This window comes from Sinocyclocheilus grahami, unplaced genomic scaffold (assembly GCF_001515645.1).
Source record: "Sinocyclocheilus grahami isolate Dianchi unplaced genomic scaffold, SAMN03320097.WGS_v1.1 scaffold95.1, whole genome shotgun sequence".
NCBI lineage: Eukaryota > Metazoa > Chordata > Actinopteri > Cypriniformes > Cyprinidae > Sinocyclocheilus > Sinocyclocheilus grahami.
The window spans coordinates 919005-944432 of record NW_015505274.1 but is presented as its reverse complement, the minus strand read 5'-3'; the positions used below and the strand labels follow the sequence as shown (position 1 = coordinate 944432).

General features: G+C 39.6%; 1 protein-coding gene across 1 annotated transcript in view; it reads right to left on the bottom strand.

Annotated features, from left to right (window-relative positions):
- LOC107587665 (pappalysin-1-like) overlaps window positions 1-25428 on the bottom strand; it is a 120120-nt gene that overhangs the window by 40528 nt on the left and 54164 nt on the right. The window contains exons 8-13 of the mRNA XM_016275524.1: window positions 15737-15865; window positions 15212-15303; window positions 9391-9587; window positions 4561-4668; window positions 3845-3980; window positions 3503-3716 (exon numbers count right to left, since the gene is read on the bottom strand). Of these exons, the coding sequence (XP_016131010.1) occupies window positions 3503-3716; window positions 3845-3980; window positions 4561-4668; window positions 9391-9587; window positions 15212-15303; window positions 15737-15865 (876 nt within the window). The remainder of the gene's footprint in view (window positions 1-3502; window positions 3717-3844; window positions 3981-4560; window positions 4669-9390; window positions 9588-15211; window positions 15304-15736; window positions 15866-25428) is intronic.

Below are 25428 nucleotides of genomic sequence, written 5' to 3'. Positions count from 1 at the left end.
TTCCACTCGAGCCCTACCCTCTCGGCGGCCCGGGAAAGCATAGCCGACATCTCTGTATTCGATTAAGGCCTTGCCACCATCCCGGAGGGTGGCAGCGCAGCCGAATCTTCCTCTTCAGAGAGCTTTCCCTCCGATGCAGTGATCGACATCCGGTCGTCGGGAGGAGCACTGAAGGATACCGCTGGAACGCTCTTTGAAGAGGGCCCAGCACGTTCCTTTGGCGGCTCAACTGGTTGTGAAGCGCTTAAGGAGCGATGGTCCCCCGAGGGTTGGTTCCCTGAGGGGTTTGCCACCACTGTAACCCTCAGACCACCCGTGCTACTGCCCGAAGTAGTCCACGCCTGGCTGCCGCCAGGACGAACACAAAATCGCAGCAGCGGCAATGGAGCTCCGCCCCCCTGGAGGAAACAGAGCCTGGCCCGCAGCTCCGAGATGATCATCTTCCCGCAATGGGAACATGACTCAGCCGCGAACGCTACCTCAGCGTGTTTAATGCCCAGACACGTGAGGCAGCGATCGTGACCATCACCCGGCACCAGGTAACGACCGCATCCAGAAACGCACGAGTGAAATGGCATCTTTAAAAAGACGATACGTCGTCTTTACAAAGACGCACACGCTTATTGTACTCTTTTAGAGAAATTTGCTTTTTTATGAAAATGCTCTTTTACGTGCTGAGACGGAAAGAGGGGAGGGGAAACGGCCGTTTGCAGCACGACAGGGGGTAGTGCAGCCTGAAGTGCGCAACCCACTCGACACAGGAACGACCACCGCTGAAGCGCCATCCGCCAACACAAAAAGCTCACCATCCCCCATCCCCCCAAAGAGCAGCTTCCTCCCTCTCCGGGTCACTCGTGCCTCTTGCTCTTTCGCTCAGCGCCAGGTTTGACGGGGGCCTGGATGGGTGGGGCGGCCTGCCTACGCCCAGCTCCACGGCGCCGCTTGCTGAAGGCTGCTGCGGATGCGGCACGGGAGCAGGTGGATGCAGGGGGCCGCCCACGGCGACGAGCAGGCTGGGGCGCTGCAGCTGGCGGACGGGTGGAGGCAGCAGCTGCCCGCCGGGGCAGGGTGTGGCGACCCGCCTCAGTCTGCTTCTGTGCAGCCGAGAGCTGCTGGGCCAAGCTCTCGACCGCGTCGCACAGGGGCATTAAGAAACCCAACTTTGTCGGCATGTGGACATCACATGACCCAGTGAACTCACGGTGACCTTCGTCGCTCGGAGCGCGAGGCCAGTAGCGGTTCGGAGCTCTTTCAGAACTTTCAGATCATGACCACCCTCGTGCAGGTCCCTCAGTGCCTTGGCCTGATGAACCTGCAGTAACGCTGTAGCATGTAAGGCGGAGGCAGCTTCTCCACAGGCCGTATAAGCATCGCCGGACAGGCCAGACGAGTACCTACAGACCCGGGAGGGGAGACACGGTTCGCCCTGCCAGGTGGAGGCAGTGTTAGGACACAATTGCATTGCAACTGACCACTCCGACCCTTGTACCCTTGTATACCGTCGAGGGTGGTGAGGGAGGAGGAACCAGCAGGTCAGTTTCCGGAAGTAAAAGGTGCACCTGGTGAGCTGGTGAGCCTCTCATGCATCTCCAGGAAGAAAGGCACTGAGGCGGGGTGCTGAGAACCAGTGCGAGCCACCCCGAGAAACCAATCGTCCAACCTCGAGGGCCCGGAACGCAGTGGAGGTTTCCACTCGAGCCCTACCCTCTCGGCGGTCCGGGAAAGCATAGCCGACATCTCTGTATTCGATTAAGGCCTTGCCACCATCCCGGAGGGTGGCAGCGCAGCCGAATCTTCCTCTTCAGAGAGCTTTCCCTCCGATGCAGTGATCGACATCCGGTCGTCGGGAGGAGCACTGAAGGATACCGCTGGAACGCTCTTTGAAGAGGGCCCAGCACGTTCCTTTGGCGGCTCAACTGGTTGTGAAGCGCTTAAGGAGCGATGGTCCCCCGAGGGTTGGTTCCCTGAGGGGTTTGCCACCACTGTAACCCTCAGACCACCCGTGCTACTGCCCGAAGTAGTCCACGCCTGGCTGCCGCCAGGACGAACACAAAATCGCAGCAGCGGCAATGGAGCTCCGCCCCCCTGGAGGAAACAGAGCCTGGCCCGCAGCTCCGAGATGATCATCTTCCCGCAATGGGAACATGACTCAGCCGCGAACGCTACCTCAGCGTGTTTAATGCCCAGACACGTGAGGCAGCGATCGAGACCATCACCCGGCACCAGGTAACGACCGCATCCAGAAACGCACGAGTGAAATGGCATCTTTAAAAAGACGATACGTCGTCTTTACAAAGACGCACACGCTTATTGTACTCTTTTAGAGAAATTTGCTCTTTTATGAAAATGCTCTTTTACGTGCTGAGACGCACAGGGGAAACGGCCGTTTGCAGCACGACAGGGGGTAGTGCAGCCTGAAGTGCGCAACCCACTCGACACAGGAACGACCACCGCTGAAGCGCCATCCGCCAACACAAAAAGCTCCCAGGAGCGCGCTAGACTCGTCACACACGAAGCAGTTTGGTAGGAGCAGAACGATGTTGTCGCTCAGCTCCGAAGCGAAAACCTGGTGTGTGTTGCACCGGCTGCCTTTTTATGCTCACGCTGTGATCAGCGGCAGCTGGATGCAATCATTCCATGCCAATGTGCATTGGCTCGTTTAGTTTACACTAGAAGTGGATTGGTCTCTCTTAAGCGAGATCCCAATTCGTCGTTCACAGATGTGACTGGGAGTGACCAACTGAAAGGGAACCGACAATTGGTTTACTTTAACACTCTTGCCTTATGAAAGCAAATCCATGCGACAATGGAAATAAATTAATCAAAAGACTTAATCAAAGACTTGAATTGTACAAAAACAGAATTTAACATTGGCCTCTAGCTTAAACTATATTTAAAATTTTTACTTAATAAAAAAGGTTAATAAAAATCTAAATAAAAAACACAAAATATGCATTAGAATTTACTCTATAGTAGTGTATCCGAATCCTTACCGCTGTTGCACAATTTTATTTAACAAGAAAACAAATCTATGCAATCTCTCATACCAAACTAATAATGTCTATCACTATAAATGTGTTTAAATTAAAGTTTTAAAATTTTCTCACTAACAATTGTTAATCATTTAATGGGTGAAAAACAAAAGCTTTGCTGTTGACTGTAAGGATATAGCGGGACCAAGAAAAGTTTTTTTATTGGTTTTTGTTCAAAGACATTCCTTTATTATTAATAATTTTATTGCCATCTTTTATGCATCATGTGCTTGCAAAGTGAAGAAAATTAATTTATTAAATAGCAATGTCCAATAGAGGATTAAATAAATGTGTCATCAACATATCGTCAAAACTTATCACTACTGCAATAGACATCATAACATGATACACAAAAAAAATTCAAATACTATAATTACAGATCTAAGACCACATCTATGCGCTGTGGACTGGCAAAACATTTAGCCTCTACACTGACATGAGAGGGAGCAATGGTAGATTTATCTCCTCACCTTTGGCCCATGGGGTTGTAGATTTCATTGCTCTGGCAGCCACTTATAGTGATGGGGTCAAAATATTGAAAGGAGCGCAGACCAACACCTGAGATGGCCACCAGAGGAGAGCTGAAGCTCACTATAATGGCTTTTGTCCGGTAGAAGGCCACACTCAGGTCATGACTCACAGGAATCACCAGTGGATTATTCCGGCAGCTCAGCCTCCAGTCCCCTAAAACCATTCAACCGTGGCAAAAAAATATACAGTACAAAAATCAACTTCCATTTTAATTTTCTAGAAACATACAGCTTGGGGTAAAAAGTGTGTTCAAATGTTATCGAGATTGGGCTGAGACTGACCGAGAGGGTGGGTTTGCTCCTTAGTGTCCAGCAGCTGAACAGTAATGTTGTGTTGTCTCTGGTCGATGTCGGCTGTTCCGTCAGCAGCCAGATGTATAATGACTGCAGCAGCCACCATAGGATGGGCGTAATAGGCCTTTTGGGAGAAAAAAAACAACAAAATTTTTAAAAACCTCACTGACAGTCAGTTCATTTAATTGAAAATTGTGACTTTACCAAGTAGCATGTGCTTCTGGATCAAAATCTTTTATTGATCAAACACAATAACAAACTTATTTTTAACCCCAATCTTTATCCTAACTCTTACATTTTTAGGGAAATGAGGTTCAGGGTTCCTACACCTATTGACCAATGAATTTCCCCTGACTCTCCCAGTCATTTGTGATTACTGGACATAGATTTTAAAAAAATTATTTTATTGAAATTGTGCTTACAAAGAGTATTCAAGCAGAAAAATTTATATCAAAATGTTAAAATTATTTAAAAATGCATAGGTTTTCCATGACTACTTGAAACCCGTAGATTGATAACAAAGTTGTTTTAGTTTCAAACCCTAACCCTAAAATCTGATTGGTTTATAAGAATGTTGTTTCAGGAATATTTACTACTTGGTGAAATCATGATAAGTCACATGATCATATAGATTTATGCACCTGATGTGACATGACATCAATCTGTTCAACTGAAACCAAAAAGATACATTATCATGCTCTTACCTTCAGCCAAAATTGTGAAGTCCAGCTGTGCTGCTGAGACTCCTCACAAGGAAACCAAGCGTACTGAGACACGTCATGTGACAGGTCAAACACCTTCGACTGACAGCTCTAAGCAAACAAACATAAGAGATATTTACTGTTTTTCCTCTTCCTTAGTTACTTATTGAATGTGGCCAATAAAAATGTTTTTTGAGCAGCAAATCAGCATATTAGAATGATTTCTAAAGGATCATATGACACTGAAGACTGGAGTAAATTAAACTGAAAATTCAGCTTTGCCTTCACAGGAATAAATTACATTTTAAAACATATTAAAATAGAAAACAGTAATTTTATAGTGTAATAATATTTCACAATATTACTGTTTTCACTGTATTTTTTCAAATAAATGCAGCCTTGGTGAGTATAAGAGACTTCCTTCAAAAACAAAGAAATCTTACCAACTTCAAACTTTACAGCATATTTTTGGACTGCAAACATAAAGGCACTAAAACAGAGTAATGATGTAATGATGAGGCTACAAGCCTGCAGTCCACTATGAAAAGGGAAATTAGACCATCTAGAAGCTCACAATTAGGTTAAGGTTAAGGTACCACTCCAGATCCGTCTAAAAGAAAATCCGGGTGAAAAGGGTGAACTGACCTACCACTCTCTTCTGGGAACTATGAGATCAAAACTGCCCTGAACTCTAGTAACTGTTGAGTTTCAGAATTACTCCCATGAAGAGGTTTGACTCTCCGTGTGAGAGTGAAGTTCACCAATCATACAAGCCTTCAGGGAGGGTCAAGTTGGTTCGAAAGGAAGTACTGTACATTGCCAGTAACAGTTTTCTGACATTAAAGGCAGCTTAGGAAATTTTATCAACGAAAAAGCTGAAAATTTGATTTTTTAATCATTATCACAATCTTTTTTTTTTTCAGGGCAGAGCAAAAAATTATACTCAAGTAAATACACACTTAAGTAAATACACACGTTTTTCTATGCTGCTTTTTATTTATTGACATTAACATAAACATTTATTGTTTTCCTCATTTTCCTCAAGTCTATATTCAAAGGGAAAATTCACCCAGTTTTCATGTAAAAGCCTGTTTTTAATAGACCATTTTAGATAAATGCTGATCTAAATGCCTTTCTAGTGGTATTTTAACTGAACAGCTAACTCCTAGTCCAAGTCTTCTAAACTCTTCGCCCTTGTTTCACGGTGAATAGCATCGAGTGTATTTCATTTCACTGTAGAACATTGTGACAGAGAACCTCACTGAACCCCTTGAACCCAAATGTGGGGTGACAGTGTTGCAACGCTAGGTGACACTGGAGAGCTGCACGCTTCCTCACCGAGTGAATGGCACTAATCATGTGTTCAATGTTTGTGTATGTGTAACAGCAGCAGGAGCAGATCAGGACAGCAGTGCTTTCGCTTAAGCTGTCTCCTAAACCTGCACAATAGACGTCCCCAGGATTTTTGGGGTGATATGCAGAGGGTATTTTCTGCTCGGGCAGCAGTACAGGTGTGCCGGTAACTGTCTGGCTTTTACGCTGACCTCATTTCCCCTTCATACATTTATCTTTTATTTTTTGTACCTCATTAGCAAATGATTTGTTATATATGTGTGTGTGTATACAGTATATATAATTTATACTAAAATATCACTGATCGAGATATATTTGAATTAGTTGTTATTTGTATTCTATTTTCATTTTAAACTTAAAGTTTTAGTAATGTTGTTGTGTGTTTTTGCCATTTTTAGTAGTTAAACTAAATAAAAATCACACATGTTGCCCTGGCTACTACCTGAAATAAAATATGTAAAGCAAAATATAAAATACTTTTTTTCAGTTAAAAATAGTAATAAACATGTTTTTATGGTTTTAGTTAACTATAATAGTATATATATATATATATTTATATATTTAAAAAAAAATATATAAAAAAATATATATATATATACATACACATTTTTTTTGAGTTATTTTCATGTAAATTGTGCATTTAGATATTTTTATGGAAAACAAGTCAACATTCTGATAAACAATGAGTTTTGCAGTGCAGTATAATGAAGTGTTTCCCAACCGGGGTGCCGTCTGTCGAGAGCAGGGGTGCCGTGTAAAATATTTTCAAATTGCTAAAATGTTCATAAAAGCAGCTATTATATAATATCCATTTCTGATGTCGCTAATAATTAGAGATGCACTGAAATTCCGGCTGCCGAAAATTAGTTCACCGCTCAGGATTCACTTTCACGTGGTGTGACGCTCTGCGTGTTATCCCGCTCTATGCGTGTGTGTATTATCCATAGACTGTATGGTATTATCCTGCTCTGTGTGTGTGTGTGTGTGTGTGTGTTCCGCTCAGTCGCTCACAGCCCATGTGAGTGCTCCACTCATATACCGTTCATGCTCATCGGAACAGCAAAGTCCACTCAAAAATCAAGCTGACTGGAAACATCGATGTAGTACAGTATTGTTTCTGTTTGCAATAGCCCTACTGTGCTGTAACAAGGTGTGGTAAACGGGCAACTCTGGTAACGCTGCCCTCTCATTCATTGATCTGCTAACCGCTATGCTCATGTGTCCTCTGATAATAAAAGCTTTCGAGGATTAAACATTATTTGGATAATTGGTAAAAAAAAAATCTCTTAATAGCCCTACTGTGTTAGACCTACCTGAATAACTAAAAAGCAATTTATTTCATTTGTAGACCTAAATCAAAAATACACTGATTGAGCAAAATTTTGTTTAATTACCATTATAACTAGCTATGTCACAATAAATAAAAGCCTACATTAAAATCTGTCATACAAATTGGTCTTTTCATTAGAAATTAGCCTACTGATTGCCACCATTGATGGACAACATTTTTTTAATAATATTAAAAATATCTGTATGACAGTGTATTCTGCAGTTCTTCCCTGCTGTACCGAATATCTACTTTTCAAAGTATCATATCGAAGTTAGAAATTCAAATATTGTGACAAAATTAATTTTGTAAGGTGCCACAAATTTGTTAAAATTTCCAAAGGGTGCCGCGACTAAAGAAAGGTTGTGAAACACTGGTATAATGTAATATCATGCAGTTATTTCTGCCAGTAATAGCTTTTTTTTTCCTTAATTTTTTTTAATCAGCAGTTGTTCTTACATTGTACATGGACAATCTTTCTGGACAGAAATTAATTTGTCTCTCAAAGTGGAATCATCTTACAGTTCACAGATCTAGAGGTGATGTAATATTACATGAATCAGACCGAGAGACCGGCAACTCACTTCATTCACTAAGACAGCTCTGCGGGGAGACAGCTGACTGGAGCAGGGGGATTCATAACATCTTTTTCATCTCTAAATGCCTTATAAAATTTGAATGAAACGGTTACAAAATTAGCCGCAAAACTAGAGAATTCTGATGTAATGCTTGAAAGAGACTTAGAAAGAAATGGGGTGAAAAAAAGAGAATGAGAGGATATTCGTTTCTGCACTCCTCGCTTAGTCTCATGAGATTCCTCTCTCTCTCTCTCTCTCTCTCTCTTTATCGCTCTCTCTCAGCACGCCACAGTATCCTCAGTGACACCATTCCCTGCTCCTCCACCTCCCCTCCATTGATTCAAGTACACTACTATATGCAGTCCGTTCTGCATCTCTGTTGGCCTCTGCGCCACACAGTAAGTGAAGAAGCATTTAGTCATTCTGATACAGCACGCTGCTAACATCGATCACCAACTGATTCACTTAAGCTGCAAGTCTGTTTCCAAGCTGAACGAGGCCTTGATTTACATTCATATAAAATACTTGCGAGACTGTGAAGCAAAAGTGCAAACTCTACATACCAACTATTCAAAGTCATTGTAACCTATGTGCCATCATTTCCCATTATGAGCCACAATACGCATTTTCTCCCAACAATGAGGTTCAAGCTCAACTGTGAAAAATGGCCATTTCTCAGTGCCATAAATCCTTAGGTTGCGCACAGCATGAATGTAATAGTTTTGTGACATGATTAATTCAGGAGCTTGCACGATTTCGGGCACAGGAGACTCGCACTCCACAAACATCACGAGAGGGGGGAGAGGAGGAGGAGATATGGCCAATAAAACTGTAAAATTACAAATGTATCATGTTGAAATATCCAGGGAGTAAAACAACGTTTTTTTTAGACGTCCCTCAGAAAGAGCCAATTCTTTACCACTTCCATGTGTGAAGGGTTAGAGCAATGTCTCAAATCTCTCTTTAACAGAATCTGCTTCTCAGCCATTTATTGTGAAAAACTGCAGTTCAGTCTGACATATATAATATTTTAGATCTGAGATTCTTCTGTGTTCTTCATAGTCAAAGAGCCACTTGTGTTCATAAATAATAACTGCTCATTTAATACGCTAACATTTCTCTTTGAAAGACCCCGTGAAATGGCTTGACGAGCAGTTTCCTTTCCCTTTTCCTTCTGAAATATAGCTGAAATAAAATAAAATAAATAGATGAAAACGTAGAAATTAGAAATGTTGCCTCGGTAACTAAATGAAATAAGTTTAAGTTGAAGCACTAAAATCGCTATACTGGACATAAATAAAAACTAAATCTGAAATAATTGTAAATTAAACCTAAATAGAAATATTTAAAAAAAGAAAGAAAATAATAAAAGAACATAACATGACTAAAAATTAAACTTGAATTAAAAAGAAAACTAAAAATATACAAATAAAAGTTAGTTCAAAACATTCAAAGTTTTCAAAAACAAACAAACTATAATGGTCTATAAATAACACTAACACTGAGGTCTTTAACACATCCTACACATCGTATGTGCGGGTATGCTTGTAAACGTGCCTCTTTAAGCATACTCACCTTAGTCACTGCAGGATATCCAACAGCCACCTCCGCTGGACAGTGTATCTTCTCCTCATTGGACACCTGCACCGCAGTGGCCCATTGATCCAGGAAGCCGCTCGGGGTATAGAGACCACAATCCCTTACGCTCGCCTCCCGCTCAAAGTCCTCACACACACCATCACCGTCGTAGAAATAACACAAGCTGGGCTCATCTTCAGAGGAGAGAGATAGAGATGAACTGGTATGAGAGCAATACTGAACCACTGCATCAAAAGCCCATTTCAAATGCTGAGATCAGCAGACTGTTTGAAGCTGGTAGCAGTTATTCATGTCCTTAACTTTATCCCAGTGCTTCTCAGACAGTTTCAGGTGGTGGACGACTTCAATAGAAACCCTCCACCCATCTACTTCAAAGCAATTATCTACAGTATATATACAGTGTATATATCCATTAATAACTGTGTGGGTACGTAAATGATTAAATGAACTCACTTACTGTACATGTTGATATAAATTAAAAGTAAAAAAAAAAACTTTTCGACCAGCCAAATAAATTACATTTACACAGTCTGAATAATATGCAAATAAATATAGTTCCTGTAGGTAAGTAATAACTTGTTGGCATTTTAACAGTTTAAAATTATAACAACATATCTTAAAAAAGAAAAAGAACATTGCTAATTTTAGCTGTTGGGATTAAAAACCGCTGATATTTAATTTAGCTGAGTACAGGACATTCTGTTTAGTTTGTCATAAAGGTTGTTTAGAGCACTCATTGTTTTACTTGGCATTACTTCACAGTGTTAATACATGGTCTATTTTTTTACTGGCTTTAAAACAAGGACAGTCATAAATCATCATTCACGATGACAGATTGATTATCTTTTATGACTGTACTTCATGTATCAGCAGCCCAGACGCATTTCTAGCAAATTGATCACCTCAATTAAAATCCCACTACCATTATCAGGTGAAGGACTTCAAGCTTCTTTTTAGAGGTCTATCTTTTTAAAATGTTGATTTGTGTTGTTTGATCTTTGTTTTGTGCCCTGATGTGTCCCGTTCCTGTCTTTGCCCAGGCCCTGAGGTGTCAGCAAAATTTGAATGCGTATAGCTGACACTAAGGGAACACACTTTGAATTGCAATGATCTGCCGCCTGTTCAGTCCAGCCATCCTGGTAATCAACAGCTACGAGGTGTCAATCATTGCAAACAGCAGTCAGGAAACAAGTTTGCAAGATGTGCACTTATCAAATCAAACACTCTTTCCCCGACAAGCTACAAAACAATATTAACAAGGACAGACTATGTAAAGTTATAGGCATCCTCAGGCGCACAGCAGCCACAGTACATCAGTCAGAGGAAGCTACTATGTTTAAAGGGCAGCAGGATCCATGCTGCACCTTGTCACATCACTTCCTGTGCTAAAAAAGTATTATTAATACTGTGTTACCGTGTACAGTTCGCGTGACACTTTCAAAACAGAGTGCTGGAAAATATCAAGAAGCACAGGGTTGACGTAACCATAGATCAGAGGTTTGTCTTGGGGTTCGTTCAACATAAATGTAAGTTGCACAAAACACTAAGCTGAGATAAGACATTTTATTTCTGTCAAGCGCTCTGCTGTTTTGGACAAAGCAGCCAACCAAAAATTGAGACGTTGTTCAAAGTGACATACTGTAGAAAGCTCCAACTTTCCACACGAAGATGTAAAAAACTGATGTAGCAAAGCAAGGAGAATGTGCTGAATGTCAGTGACTATTATTTAAAGGAATAGTTCTGGCGAAATCTAAAAATTCTGTCATTTACTCACCCTCATGTTGTTCCAGACCTAACTTTATTTTTCTCAGTGAAATGCAAAAGATGAATTTTTGAACACTGCACTGGTTGACCTTTTCCATGCAATTACAATGAACAAATGAACAGAGACTTAGGGTGTGCTATGTTGACAAAGGAAATGAGATCTTGATATTTTTTATTTTTTCTAAATGTTTTACAAAATTTTACGTAAAAGGAATGATTCCTTTAAAAGTGAAACTAAAACCGCCAATAGGTTTTGGCAAATCAGCTGCTGCAATTTACCGGTAAGAGAAGTTGTAACATTACCATTAAATTACAGGTAATTTGCTCTGTGTAAACGCAGAATGAAGATTACCGGTATGAGCACGTACAAGTTCAGAACGCCAATCATAACATTCTGATACAGATGACGCATTTACTCTGCGCTGTGTAGTTCGGTTTGAAGTCGTCTGATAGGATGTCTCTGGGCCAAAATAAGCTGCATGAATGTAAACTTTTGACACAAAAATGAAAGCATTAACAAAAACACTGACCGCATTAACCCCTCTATGTTTACAAACACAACACCGGGACACGCACCCATTTAGAGGTAATTTCCGGTTAATGATGTCACAGAATTTACCGGTAATTTGAAACCGATGTGTGAATGGTGCTTTACCAGTAAAAAGACGGAACGTCATTGCCTGTGTGAACTGCTCATATTTGTATTTACCAGTAAAGTCATTCCGGTAATTTTACGGCAAGTTATTGGTATTGTTGTGTGAAAGGCGCTATTGACTCACCTGATTCATTCAAAAATGCAGATTCTTTCAGGAACCAAATACAAAACGCCATGTTGCAACTGTTCTGCTGTGGCTTTGTTTAAAATATTAACTTGTTTGTTGCAAAAAATCCATATAATTTACAGCACATCTACTTGTGTGATATTCCTTAACTACACTCTTAAAAATAAAGGTTCTTTACTGGCATTGATGGTTCCATTAAGAACCTTTAAAGTCCCCATGAAATCAAAATTAAAGTTTTTTTGGGTGTTAGTATCAATATGTTAGTCTTAAGGTTATCTATAAGGCAGTGTGCTCCAAAACAGTGACAAAATGTGCATTTATAAGATATAAGCATTCAAAGCTTGCAGTCACTTCCGGCAAAATGGCTCAACGATTTTTTTGAAGTCACATCGTACTTCATCTTCTCATCAAATCTTCTGACCAATCAAATGCTCTCTAGAATCCGAAGCGCCCACCCTATAAATAGACGCTTAAGTCACTTGTTCACAGTGCAGTATTTCCTGTACAGTGAATGGTTCGTAGTGCACAAAGTATTTCATAGGGAGCGTTTCAGACAGTGTAAATATGCTTTCAATTGGTGAAAATGAGGTCTGGTTTCACATTGTTTCACGCGAACCATGGCAGCACGCAGTCTGATCCGGACTTTGGCTCCAGTCCAGAGACGCGATCGCACGGAGCGGATCATATGTGCAAGTCGGCATATATTAAAAACTTTTACAACTGCACAGCCTCAGCATGATTATGACCACTATTTTGTTTTACTAAGAGTTTCATATTGAATCTAGTGGGTAATCTATTAGACAGTGGCTGTCAAATGCGGCTTTACTGAGCTCAAGGCTCTGGCCTGAGCAGATATAAACAAAACGCTATTGGCTATTTTAAAAAGGGGGCGGGGCTGCTCGATATGTCCTGCCCTCTCTTCCTGTTTCAGTTGAAATTACGTCACCACATAGAATAATGCTGCGTGTTTCAAGGCCCTTCAGGGGACCTTTAACATCCATGGAATCTTTCCATTGCAATAAATTTTCTTTGCAATGGAAAAAGGTACTTTAGATTATTAAAATGTTCTTCACAATAAGAAAAAAAAAAATATTTTAAGAACTATTCACTCCTAGTCTGTCATATTCATATTTTTTTTATCTTATTCTAGAATATTTTGTAAATATGTTTGTGCAAATCCTTTAACTGCCATCTTCGGTATTGTATGTGAAAATAACACTTTGTCAAAAAGTGAATTGGACTGCATCGCCTTTACTTCTCTTTTGGCAAGGCGCTTGATTTTAATTAATTGGAAACAGTCATTTCCCCCTTCTTTTAAACAGTGGGCCAGAGATGTGTTACAATTCCTGAATTTGGAAAAAATAAGACTTAATTTAAAGGGTTCCTAAGTTCACTGCCATATGGTGTCCTTTCATAAATTATTTACAAAACCAAGTATAATTGTAAATGGATAAACTGATGCTGATGCTGTCAGGTTTTGCTTATGATTTACTGATGTTATTTTCTCTTTCTTGTCTTTGTTTATATGCACACAATGTAAAAGCACAATGTCTGTATGCATGTTGTGTTGTTAGTTGTATTGATATGTGAATGTATGTTTCTGATTATCTAAATAAATATAAAATTAGAAAAGTAAAAAAAGAACTATTCACTAAAAGGTTCTTTTGGGAACCCAAATGGTTCTTCTATGGCACTGCTGTGAAAACCCCCTTGTGAATGCTTCATTTTTGGGAGAATATATCATATGAATTAAATACAAGACAAAAACTGATACAGGGGTATTTTTATCCTCATATCTTGAATTTTGAGGACACTGTAATAGGCTACATCACGTAATGAAAGCGTACACTGTCAAGGCACTGTTGAAAAGCTACAACGAAAAAAAAAGATTCATTCATGAACAGAGGACATGATTTCTCTGTGACCTTTATGTTGCTTTTTCTCTTTTTTTCCCCTTGCATTTTTGATGTAAATTACACATTTTCATTTTTTTTTCTGAACTGTTCCTTTAAGGCAGTGAAGGATGAACTCATTGAACCTACTCCAAAAAAAAGCGGAACTGCCAATTAAGCACTGTCAGGTACTAGTGCAACCTCAGACTTCCAGAGGTGTCCTAGAGGTCAGACAAGACTTCAGCTAGATGAATGTTGGCTACATTCAACAGCGAACTTCAAAAGCCCTTCTTATCTGTTCTTCTTTGCTGCCTCCTTTTCTTCTCTCTGTCTTTTTTACTCCACTCCAGCTTTCTGTCCACACGTTTAGAAGAAAAGGGGATTGTTGCATTACTGCTAACAGGAAGAAGTGACACAAAAGTTCACTAGTGCTCGTTAGGCAGATCTTAGAGCTCTACAGCAAAGAGTAAAGTCTTTTGTGAGGGGACTTAAATGTCCCTAAGAGGGTCCAATTATGTGGCCAATTGTTTTGACAGAACTGATCAGCTTACAACTTAAAGCACTCCATTAACATCACAACCAGCTAACAAGTTTTGTGCTATAAAGGGATAGTACAACAGAACTTTCTTGGTCTTTCACACATTGTCAGTGTAGGACACTGTGACACTGATGACAGGCTGAAGCCATGAGATTGATGGCTGGGCAACCGGGCAGAACTGACATCAATAGAGCACTGAGAAGTAATCAGCAATACAGCTAAATGCTGTTGGAGCAAAACATCAATCAAACTGATGCTACACTTTATATTTTTACTTTTTTGTACTTTGCTGTTGAAACAGCACTAAAAATAAGCAAGGAATTTTTCAACCCAAAATGAAATTTTCTCATTATTTATTCATTCTCATGTCATTCCAAACACACATTATTATTATTATTTTTTTTTTTTTGGCGTATACAAAAGGAGGTATTTTGAATAATTGTTATGCATCTCTTTTCCATACAATGACACATACAGTCATTTTCTGCAAAGCGAAAAAACTAAAAACTTAAAAAATAATATATATATATATATATATATATATACAGTATAAGACCATAAGACTACTGCACTGCATTCCAAACTTTTTGAAAGCATACAATAGCTTTGTGTGAAAAAAACAGTCAAACTTTGAAAGACATGGTCAGTATGAACCGTCACTGTTTAGAAAAGAGCTGGGCCAAGATTCTCCAAAAATTCTACATTTGTTTTCCTCAGAATTTTTTTATATGTGGGTTGGAATGACAAGAGGGTAAATAATGACTTAATTTACATTTGAACTACTCCTTTAACATTTCTACCTATAGATTACGGTCACATACCAACACAGTTGAACAACGGCTCCTTCTTGCACTGGTTTGAGCAGCCGTCTCCATTAGCAAAGTTCATGTCATCACATTGCTCTCCAAGGTATCTGAAAGGCATACACGCATAAGTCATCAAAAGAGTTAAATCACACAAATAACCTTGCTGCCACAAGGCTGCTTTTAAATAAATCAAAAATGAACTTTTTACTTTTTACATGGTTCAAAACAGCTTTTACCAAAATAAGAAATAAAATAAGGCTTTTTCTCAAAACAAGAAAAATGGAGCAAAACAAAATGCATTTCATTCAAGAACCAGCCTCTGTAAACAATCTTATACAATTTTGCTACAAAGTCATTTCAATGAGTCATTCTGTCAATTATGTGCATTACTGATTGTTTTATTCACAAAACTTTATCTATTTTTATAACATGGCTGTAACCATTGTTGCCCACAGTGGTTGCAATAAACACAAGGATATGTTTTTCATTTCCATTATATTTATATATGGAATGCAGTGAGAGTTTAGAGAGTGAACTCACTTTTGGATGAGTCCATCTCCACAGTAGGGTGAGCCCAGCTGGTGAGAGAGAGGAGGAGATGGTTCACTCTCTGCTCTTCTAGACACTGTCAGCACGTGGTAGGTGTACTTCTCATCAGGCTTTAAGTCCCTGGAAAACATAAACAAGGGCTATTAGTATGTTTTTAAACTCTTATGCAGGATGTAAATTATAAGGTGTTTTAGTGAAACCCAACCCCACGATGCTTGCATTCTTAAAATTGTAGTTGAATAAAAGGTTGTGGGGCCTTGCAATTCAAAAATTTGAAGTCAGTAAGAAATTAACACATTTATTCAGTATGGACACATTAAATTAACCAAAGTAAAAATGTATAATGTTACAAAAATTGAAAATAAATGTTGTTTTGAACTTTCTATTAATTAAAGAATCCTGAAAATAAAGTGTCACGGTTTCTATAAAAAACAAAATAAATAAATTATAACAGAAAAAATAAAATAAAATAAAAGAGAAACAGCATGTTTTCAACATTCATGATAATAATAATAGTAATAATAAAAACATAAAACATTTCTAAATGTTTCAGCCTTGGTGAGGATAAGAGACTTCTTTTAAAAACATTTAAAAAACCTTACAACCACTGAAACTTTTGAATGGTAGGGTACATATGTTTCAATAAGGTTTTCAAATGTTTTATTAAAGAAAAAAGCTTGATTACAAGCTAGAGTACTGTTGCCAAACAGACACTGGTGAACAGATAAATTGCTCAGATGCTTTCTATATACTTCAACAAAACATGACAGGAACTGTTATCATTTATCACTTCATTATATATTAGCACTTTATTATAGAACTGCTAAGTAGAGTCCTGCTTCAGTTCCTGGCTTGAGTTGAATGTGCACACTTTTTTCAATAATATCTTTATATCACAATTATATAACACAAAACCCTTTAGTATAAAGAAAAGACATTATACCTTTAAAAGAATCCTGCTTACCTCTACCTACGTTAACACTTTTAAATATTTATAGCTGAGAGATGGAAAATTACTTTGGAATGAGTGTTTATAAGACAGTTGTAGTGTTTGCCATTATATAAGGCGATAAGCACTCACTACATTTAATTTAAGCGATTTCATGCGAAACAAACTGTCCCCTTTCATCCTCAAGCACCAATGATTAGATGCTAAGAAAGGATGGCTATTGTAATGTGACTCTAGGTAGAGTACAAAGTGTGCTCTCGGCACTCGTCATGACTGTAATACAACCCTCCAGGTACATGAAGTGCAAGACTCAGCTGAAACAGCGCAAAAATCTAGTCATCATCTGTGCTGGGATCAGGCTGGGAAGGACCACCCAAATGACCCAAGACCCCCTCATCCCATAAAATGCATTTCCTCTCTCATTCTATTTATCTTCACCTCACAGTGAAACGCCAATAATAGAGCGATGGAGAATGGAGGTGGAGGGAGCACAGGATCAATTGGGGAGGCAGAGGGGGAGGTACGGCAATACGCTTATCTGTCTGCATTACTAGTCCTTAACTCCCTTTCTTTCTAAAAATAAATAATTAAAATATCTTCCTGTTATTGACCCAGCCGCTTATGGGGCTCGGGTTAACAAAAACATTTTAATCGCGACTCAGATCAACCCTTAAACCTCTGTCCGCACATATGCTTCTCAGATCCTTTACACCGCTTTAACTTTCCGCCTGTAGGAACTCAAACTTGGAGGGATCGCGCAGTGTGCGGAAAGCCTCACAGCTGGTTCAGGTATATTCGACTTAATCAGCTCCACCATGAGGCTCTAAAACCCCACAAGCTCCACCAGCTGCAGACTTCCCAAACAGTCAAATATGGGTCAGAGAGCCTCAGTGGTGTGAGAACTGCCGAGTGCCAGAGGACACTTTGCTAGAACTGCATGCGGAGTCTGAGCCAACCCCCAAAGGCAGGAGCTGGAAGATCTTGGCCCACAATGTGGTCTTGTGGCTGTGTTTTTCTAAGACATGTTTGTTGTGGAGAGGCAGAGCAAAGCTAAAAGAGTACTGCTGCTATCCTTAACAGCCACAGTGACTCCTGAGGTAGACCGTTGGCTTGGCTTCCACAACGAGGAAAGGATATTTTGCCCATTAAATCGAGTAAGTATCAATTTAGCCATCAATGTCTTGTGGCTACATTACGAATTTACAGCGAGGCTGTTTGTTTGTGAAATCATAATAATTTATTTGAGCAACCTGAGCTTTTGTGCATTACTAAAAACACTCAGAGAAGATCATTCTTAAAAATAAAGCTGCACACATAAAACTTTTTATAAATACGGCAGCATACAAAGACATGGTACAAGAAGACAGCACTCAAATGAAATTTTATAGTCGCATATGCGTAGTAACTCAAAAAACCTGGAGCTCAAACGTTGCAATTCGTCACAGCATCATCCTGTCTTGGTGTTTTCGGACGATAACAACATTTTTCAAGCCTCTGTGCTGGAATTTGTGGTAGCTCATGACATAATCACTATTCCCGTGCGGGATACCCCACAGTAGTGTGGGAAAACACTGCAGCTCCGAGCCTTTCACTCTTAAGTCAATAAAGTGGGAGCGTGCAACACTGACAATGTTCAGGAAGCACACGGGCAGTTAAACAAGACGGTAACCAAACACTAAAGCAGCCAAAATCTCTGGTTATAAATGTGACCAGTTTCACTTCCTGAAATCATAATGGGTTGGTTTCTATCAGCACTCGTAGGTTTTCATCTGTTCAGAGTTTCTTTTCATTCCCAAATTACCATACGGGTTAATGACACATAAGGCGCCATTCACACAGAATGTGTTTTTGCATTAAAAAACATGAGGCACGTTTTTTTGTTGAACATATTTTAACACGAGTGCTGTGTTTTTAGAAGGTATGTCATACACAAGATGCTGCAAAACACACAAGCAGTGAGTGCAACAGTCAAAAACATCCATCCAAAACATTGGAAAAGTAGTGCAGTGGAATACAAAAAAAAATGTTCTGTGAACATGGTTTTGAAATGTTTATACGTTTTTTTTTTTTTTTGCAAATATGAATTATTTATTCATACATATCAGATTTTGGGGGGAGTCACACCATATTACTTCCCACAAACTGAACTAACCTTATCTGACAGAGTCATGAGGGTCTGCAGGGGTACTCTCTATGATGTAATTTCCTGCTTTTTTTTCCCCATGTTTTTTTACATTGTCATGTAGAACCTTCAATTTTTAGCCGACAAACATTTCTCAAATATTAATACGCAGTAAAGCAGTTAAAATATATAATTTAAAAATACAGAATATCATTCTTTTAATACGTTTTTTTTTCATTGTGATATAAGGACATGTGTATCACCCTGATATTTTGACTTACAAAATATTTTCTTTTTATTAATTTTAATTCAGAAACTAAAAATCATACAAGAGGCATACAGTATTATTTTTTTTCTGTCAGCAGGCTAATTTAAAGTGTGAATTAATATATTCATGCAGAATAGGAAAAGAAACATTTAGCATTTATCACTTATGGAATGAAAATCGCATTATAGTATTCGCTGTATACCTTCAAAAGAAATCAAAGAGATGCATCTCATAGTGCTAAGCCCTCTGTGCAGCTGCTCGCTGCTTGAAGTAGTTAGGAGGAGAATGATGATCTAAAAACTTACTTCAAAGGAGTGGAAATAATTTGTCATTTAAAATCAAAATCAGATTTCATATGGTTAAATAAAACAACAACACAACCTCAATCATATAATTTACCAAACCACAGATGTTTGGTCAGACCGCAACTCAACCCAAGAGATCCATCAAGTGGTGCTTACTATTTGCTCTATGAATGAAAGAGAAACACGCTGCTGGAATCATTGACAACTCTGGGGAAAGTTACCTTCAAGAAGATAAGACGTAATCTCTTCAGATTACTACTGGAAAACAAAAATACTCTGCACAAACACAGATGTCTAAACTTGCCTAAACTTGTCCTGCTTGCAAATAGATACTATAGATACTATTCTGAAGTCATGAATGATGCATGCATTTCACAGCTTTAAAGCAATTATGCATCAATATCCATCAATTTTAATCATACTTTTTTTCTTTTTCGGATAGATGTGGTCACTACGAATTGTTGTTGTATGGGAAAAAAAAAAGATTCAGCAAAAATTCTGAGTAAAGTATGTTCAAAAAGTTTTCATTCTGCATTTCACAAACAGAAATGGCAGCTAATTGGTTTGGAATGACATGTAGGTGAATAATGAATTACAAAATGTTCATTTTTTGGGGTGAACTGTACCTTAAAATGCACAAGACAATGCTAAATTTGCATATCCTGTGCATGCTCACCACATGCACCATTGATTTGTGGGTCATGTGTGTTCTTTTACAACACTTTGTCTTGTTGGCCTGTGACATAATCACATTGATAAGTTTGCAAATGAAAACACGGCGTGTGTGAAGCAGTTTGGAGGTTCTCGGAGGCCATGCTGTTTAATCACTCTCCATACTGTAGCAGCAGTGATCTATAGCGGCTGTTCTTTGGCTGAGATCGGATATTACAGCACATTCCCCTGCTACACTGAAGAGCTCTCATTAGGAAGCCTGCCTCTTTTAGCCAGACACCACTTTGACTGGGGCTGCTTTCACTGGTTACAATGAGTGATTGCCTGCTTCTATTGGAGCCGAAGTAGGCTTGCACCTGGAGGATGAAATGGCCATGCAATTTTGCGCCACTCTGGAGCTGACAAAACATTTTATAGCCCTTGTTTTCCTGGACGATATGAAAATGATCTCTAGTTAATTATCACACAGCGATGAAGGATCAGGACTGTGTGGACTCAGCAAAGGCCACCCACATTGAGGACTGAAAGGGAGAAGAAATGAGAAAAACAGATAGTGGACGATAACAATAACAATAGGACAAAATAACTGACAAGAATCATGATTAACTGAAAAACTGTTTAGTAATCAAGCAAATCTCATCGAATGATTTCTGTTAATTTACTAACATTTCTTACGAGTCTTTGGGAAACAACTCCCTACCTATAATTCAATTACAGAACTCTATAATTGAGTTATAGCTTAACATTTTTTAATAATTTTTATGAAATAACTTTTACTCGCCCTGTCATTATTTTCACTCGCTCCAGTACAAAAAAAAAACTTTATTTTTATCAATGTACTATATTAAATTGCATTAAATTGATAAATGGATATAGACATTCACATTTGTAATGTTACAAAAGATTTATATTTTAAATATTCAAACAATATTTTTATTTTAAATATCATGTGAGAATGATATTAGCATATTAGAATGATTTCTGAAGGATCATGTGAAACTAAACTGTAATATCATTATAAAATATTCAACTAATAATATTTAAATTATTCAATAAGAAACGTAATAATATTTCACAATATTATTATTTTTTACTGTATTTTGATCAAATAAATGCAGATTTGGTGAGCATTCAAAAACTCCATAAACTAAATATTACATTTATATTGCAGTTTATAAATTCTATAGATTTTTATTCTAAATTTTATATTCTATATTTTAATACTTCTGTCACTTATGGATTTTAAGTTTGTTTTCATTTTAGTTCCCTTGACCTAGTATTTGTCTTCCTTTGATTAGTTCATTCAGTTCACCTGTGTTTGTTTATTATCTCATTAGTTCCCTCATTTAGTTCTTGTATAAGTTCTCCCTCTTCTTTTCAGTCCTGGTCCGGTCACCGTTTGCATTTATGTGTGTTTCCCTGCCCTTTTGGATTATCTCTTGTGTGGATTATTGTGATTAAACTTTGTGTTGGAATATATTCATCTTCTTCGTCAACACACCGTGATATTATCTTTCCAAACAATTATACAGCTATAATAAAACTCCATGAAAGCAATAAAATCACACACGTTTTGGAAAAAAAAACATCTATCTTGGATGACAAGTTAATCACCAAGTCAAACTTGATTAAGATCAAATAATGTACGATTTAGGAGCAAAACAACACTGTTTCTTTGACTCAGACTGGCCCCAGGCCTTATTGTTGTTCATGCCGAATCCAACTACTGCACTAAATTCCTTTAGACTAGCCTCAGTGCAATAATAAAATAACAGTACTAAAAAAAGTCAGGCATCTAGAAGTTGTAAAATTCCCATAAGAAAGCCTAACTCGAGGAATCGCTTGTGCTGATACTGAATAATTAATTTCCTGGATTTAGCTTTTAGCTGAAGTGGAAGTCTTTCCGAAATACTCTGTATTGCTCCTTACAACAGCTTTTGCGAATTTCAGATGAGGGGAGTTTTTCGCTGATCCCAGAGCTTTACAAGCCTGCTGATACACTGATACATTTTCTCACCATCTGGTGGATACAGCTGTGCAGCATTAATATATGAAACAAACCTTTTCAATTAAGAAAAAACACATTATCTGAGCAGATTAAGCTGTTGGCTGATGAATCTGGATACCTCGCTAACACAACTTGGATTGTGCTACTACAAACTAAACACAGCTTTTTAGTTTAGTTTCGATAATGTCAGTATAAATACTACTTTAATTCTGCAAAGATTTGTTAAGACTATTATCAATTCTATATATATATATATATATATATATATATATATATATAATATGTAGATATTTATTTGTTCAGATGAAAAGATCTGCATGCCTTTTTTCTAACTTACTGCTGCTGCAGCTGTCACCGTATTTACTGTAGTTTCACTTGTCAGCCAACTTTTTGGAAACAAGAAAAGACACCCAAAACAGCCCAGTGTGAGGACAGTGAAGTTCAGTGAGTTCACATTGGGTCTTGTTTATACAGTATGCACTGAGTAGTTTTTTTGTGAAAGCTCATGTACATTATTGGCAGCTTGCCAAATGAGGTGTGGTGTAAAAAAAAGCACAAAAGGAGGCAGACACAATGCCTGCCTACTAAATGACCAAAGTCTTCATTAATGTCCTGTTAATGAGGCATATTTCCAAGAAAGAAATAATGGCTGCTCAATAGGTCATTTTTACAGATTTAAAAAAATTTAAATTGGATACTACTTCTGCAAGTTTCATAATTGTTACTTTAGTTATTTAAAGAAATTATCCCAAAATCATTGTGGAGGTTCACAACTTGTGTTTGGGGAATTAAACAAAGCATTGCCAATTAATTGAAAATGTCTATACATCTCAATGTCCTTGCAGACTGCACACAATATACAGCGTGACCAGTGTTGTCTCATTCACACACAAATGACTCTGAACTGATTATTTTTAGTGAATCAGAAACACACAGCACAAACAGTGTAGTCTGATTCACAAACCAATGACTCTTATGAATTGATTATTTTTAGTGAATCAAAAACATATAGCATAAGCTGTGAAGTCCAATTCATCGAGTTTGAGTCTGCCTGTCAATCTGTCTGCCTGTTTGTGCTGTCATCAAAGAGGCAGAGGCTCTTCAAACACTCTCCAACTGTTTTGTGGCCTCTCAGAATTTATGAGTATCCCATGAAGTTAAACTGCCTGGGAGCACTTCAGCATGTATCTCTCAGATGACAACAAGCTGGCTGTGAAATTCTTAGAGCTGACCTGAACCCCCAGCCCAAGGAGTAAAAATGTTTGAAGACCTCACACATAGTACCTAAGAGACGTTCATACAATGGCAAAGCTCATCAACATATGGCAAAAGCAAAGACATTATGTGCCAGTGTTCCTAGAAATGTCTTGAATAGTGTTAGTGCCATATAAATGGTCATAATTTGTTTATGTTGGCGGTCATGTTGACACACACAAAAAAAAAACTTTTCAGAGCCTCTTTAAGAGTTCATACATCTAAGTTTGCCAGTAAAAATCATTTATAAGAGAGACAAATATTTAATCCTTACTAGGGGTGTAACGATACATTGATGTGTATTGATACATCAATCAAATGACTAACAATACAATGTATCAATGCAATGCCTAAAATGTTTTTAAGATTAACTTTTGAACATTTATTTTTAATGTTAGCCATATTTCCACACATTGCCCATGACTCTTCTACGCATTTCCACCAAAGTGTGCATTCTCTTTTAAACTGTACAAGTGCCCTACGATCATGGTGACACCATGAGGTGTTGAGATCGTGGAAGAAACCATTCTCGGCCCGCTTATTCGTCCCTGCCTCTGATTATTATGGAAATGTGGCGGGGTTGAGTGAATGCGGTTACAGAGCGATGCCCCGGGTAGAGCAGACGCTTGCGAGCTATCTGTCACCCGGTGCGGCGTCGTCTCTGAAGGCTCCGGTCTTGCCCTCCAAGCCGCTGCGAACCACCTCAGCGCTGGTGGGCAAGGGGTTCTCGGCAGCAGGTCAGGCTGGTGCGTGTCTGCACACTATGTCAGTGTTACAGGCGTACCAGGCCGACTTGCTAAATGAGCTAGATGAAGGCGAGCAAGTCAAAGCAGATGACATTTTAGAACTGAGGAGAACCACTGATCTAGCCCTTCGCGCCACCAAGGAGACCGCCCAATAGCATGGCAGCTCTGGTGGCGGCGGAGAGGCATTTGTGGTTGACCCTGTCCGATATGAAAGAGAAGGACAGGGTCTGCCTTATGGATGCCCCGCTTGCGCCTTCTGGTCTGTTCGGCGACGCCGTCGATTCGGTCGTCGACAGATACCAGGAGGCCCGTAAACAGGCGGCGGCATTCCAGCGGTTTCTCCCTCGCCGTTCTATAGCTCTGGGGGCTGCTGGGCGGGAGCAGCCCCAGCCGGGTACCAGCTCCTCATATAGGGAGGCCCAAAAACAGAGCGTTGCCTCTCGCGCTCCCCTGTTTGAATTTCCCCGGTCCTGACAGGCATAAAGCCAGGATTGCTGAGGGCGGCCCCTACTGGGGAGGAGCGGGGTGCACCGCATTACACGGTGTCCGTCTCTCTTCAGCGCCCTCAGGAAACCGTTCTGCCAACCCGGCCAGCGTGCCAGGGAGCAGCGGTCTCCAGCGAAGGTTTTTCTCTGTATTTTCCGCCCGAAAACGTAGCGGAGCCGAGAGCCTCGCCACCCCTTCGGGGGTCTCTCAAGCAGCTAGTTCGGCGAACTCCTGCCGGTCCGCCGCTTCAGGGCACCCAGCTAGCAGCTACAAAGACAGTGGAAGCTACTGCCAAATGTATCTCATTGGGTCCTGCAGACTGTAGAAAGAGGTTATCACATTCAGTTTGGCGCTCCGCCGCCGACTTTCAAAGGGGTTTTTCTCACAGTAGTGGGCCCAGAGCAGGCTCTGGTATTAGAACAAGAAGTCAATACTCTCTTGAGGAAGGAGGCCATCGAGGTGGTCCCTCCTCTCGACAGGGAGTCCGGGTTCTACAGCCGGTACTTCATCGTGCCGAAGAAGGATGGAGGGTTGCGTCCAATTTTAGATCTGCGGCTATTGAACCGCTCAGTCATGCGTCTGAAGTTCAAAATGCTCACTGTCGGACAGGTCGTGTCTCAGATCTGGTCCGAGGACCGGTTCGTCACGATAGATCTAAAAGATGCGTATTTTCATGTCTCCACCCTCTGCTTGTGTGCTATGGTCCCCCTAAGAGAGGTCATCCTGCTTCCAAGCAGACCCTCAGCCGGTGGATAGTTGATGCCATTACTGTTGCCTATGAGTCCTCTGATCTCCCCTCACCATTGGGGGTCAAGGCTCACTCGACAAGAAGTGTGGCGGCCTCCAAGGCCTTTCTGGCAGGAGTTCCTATGC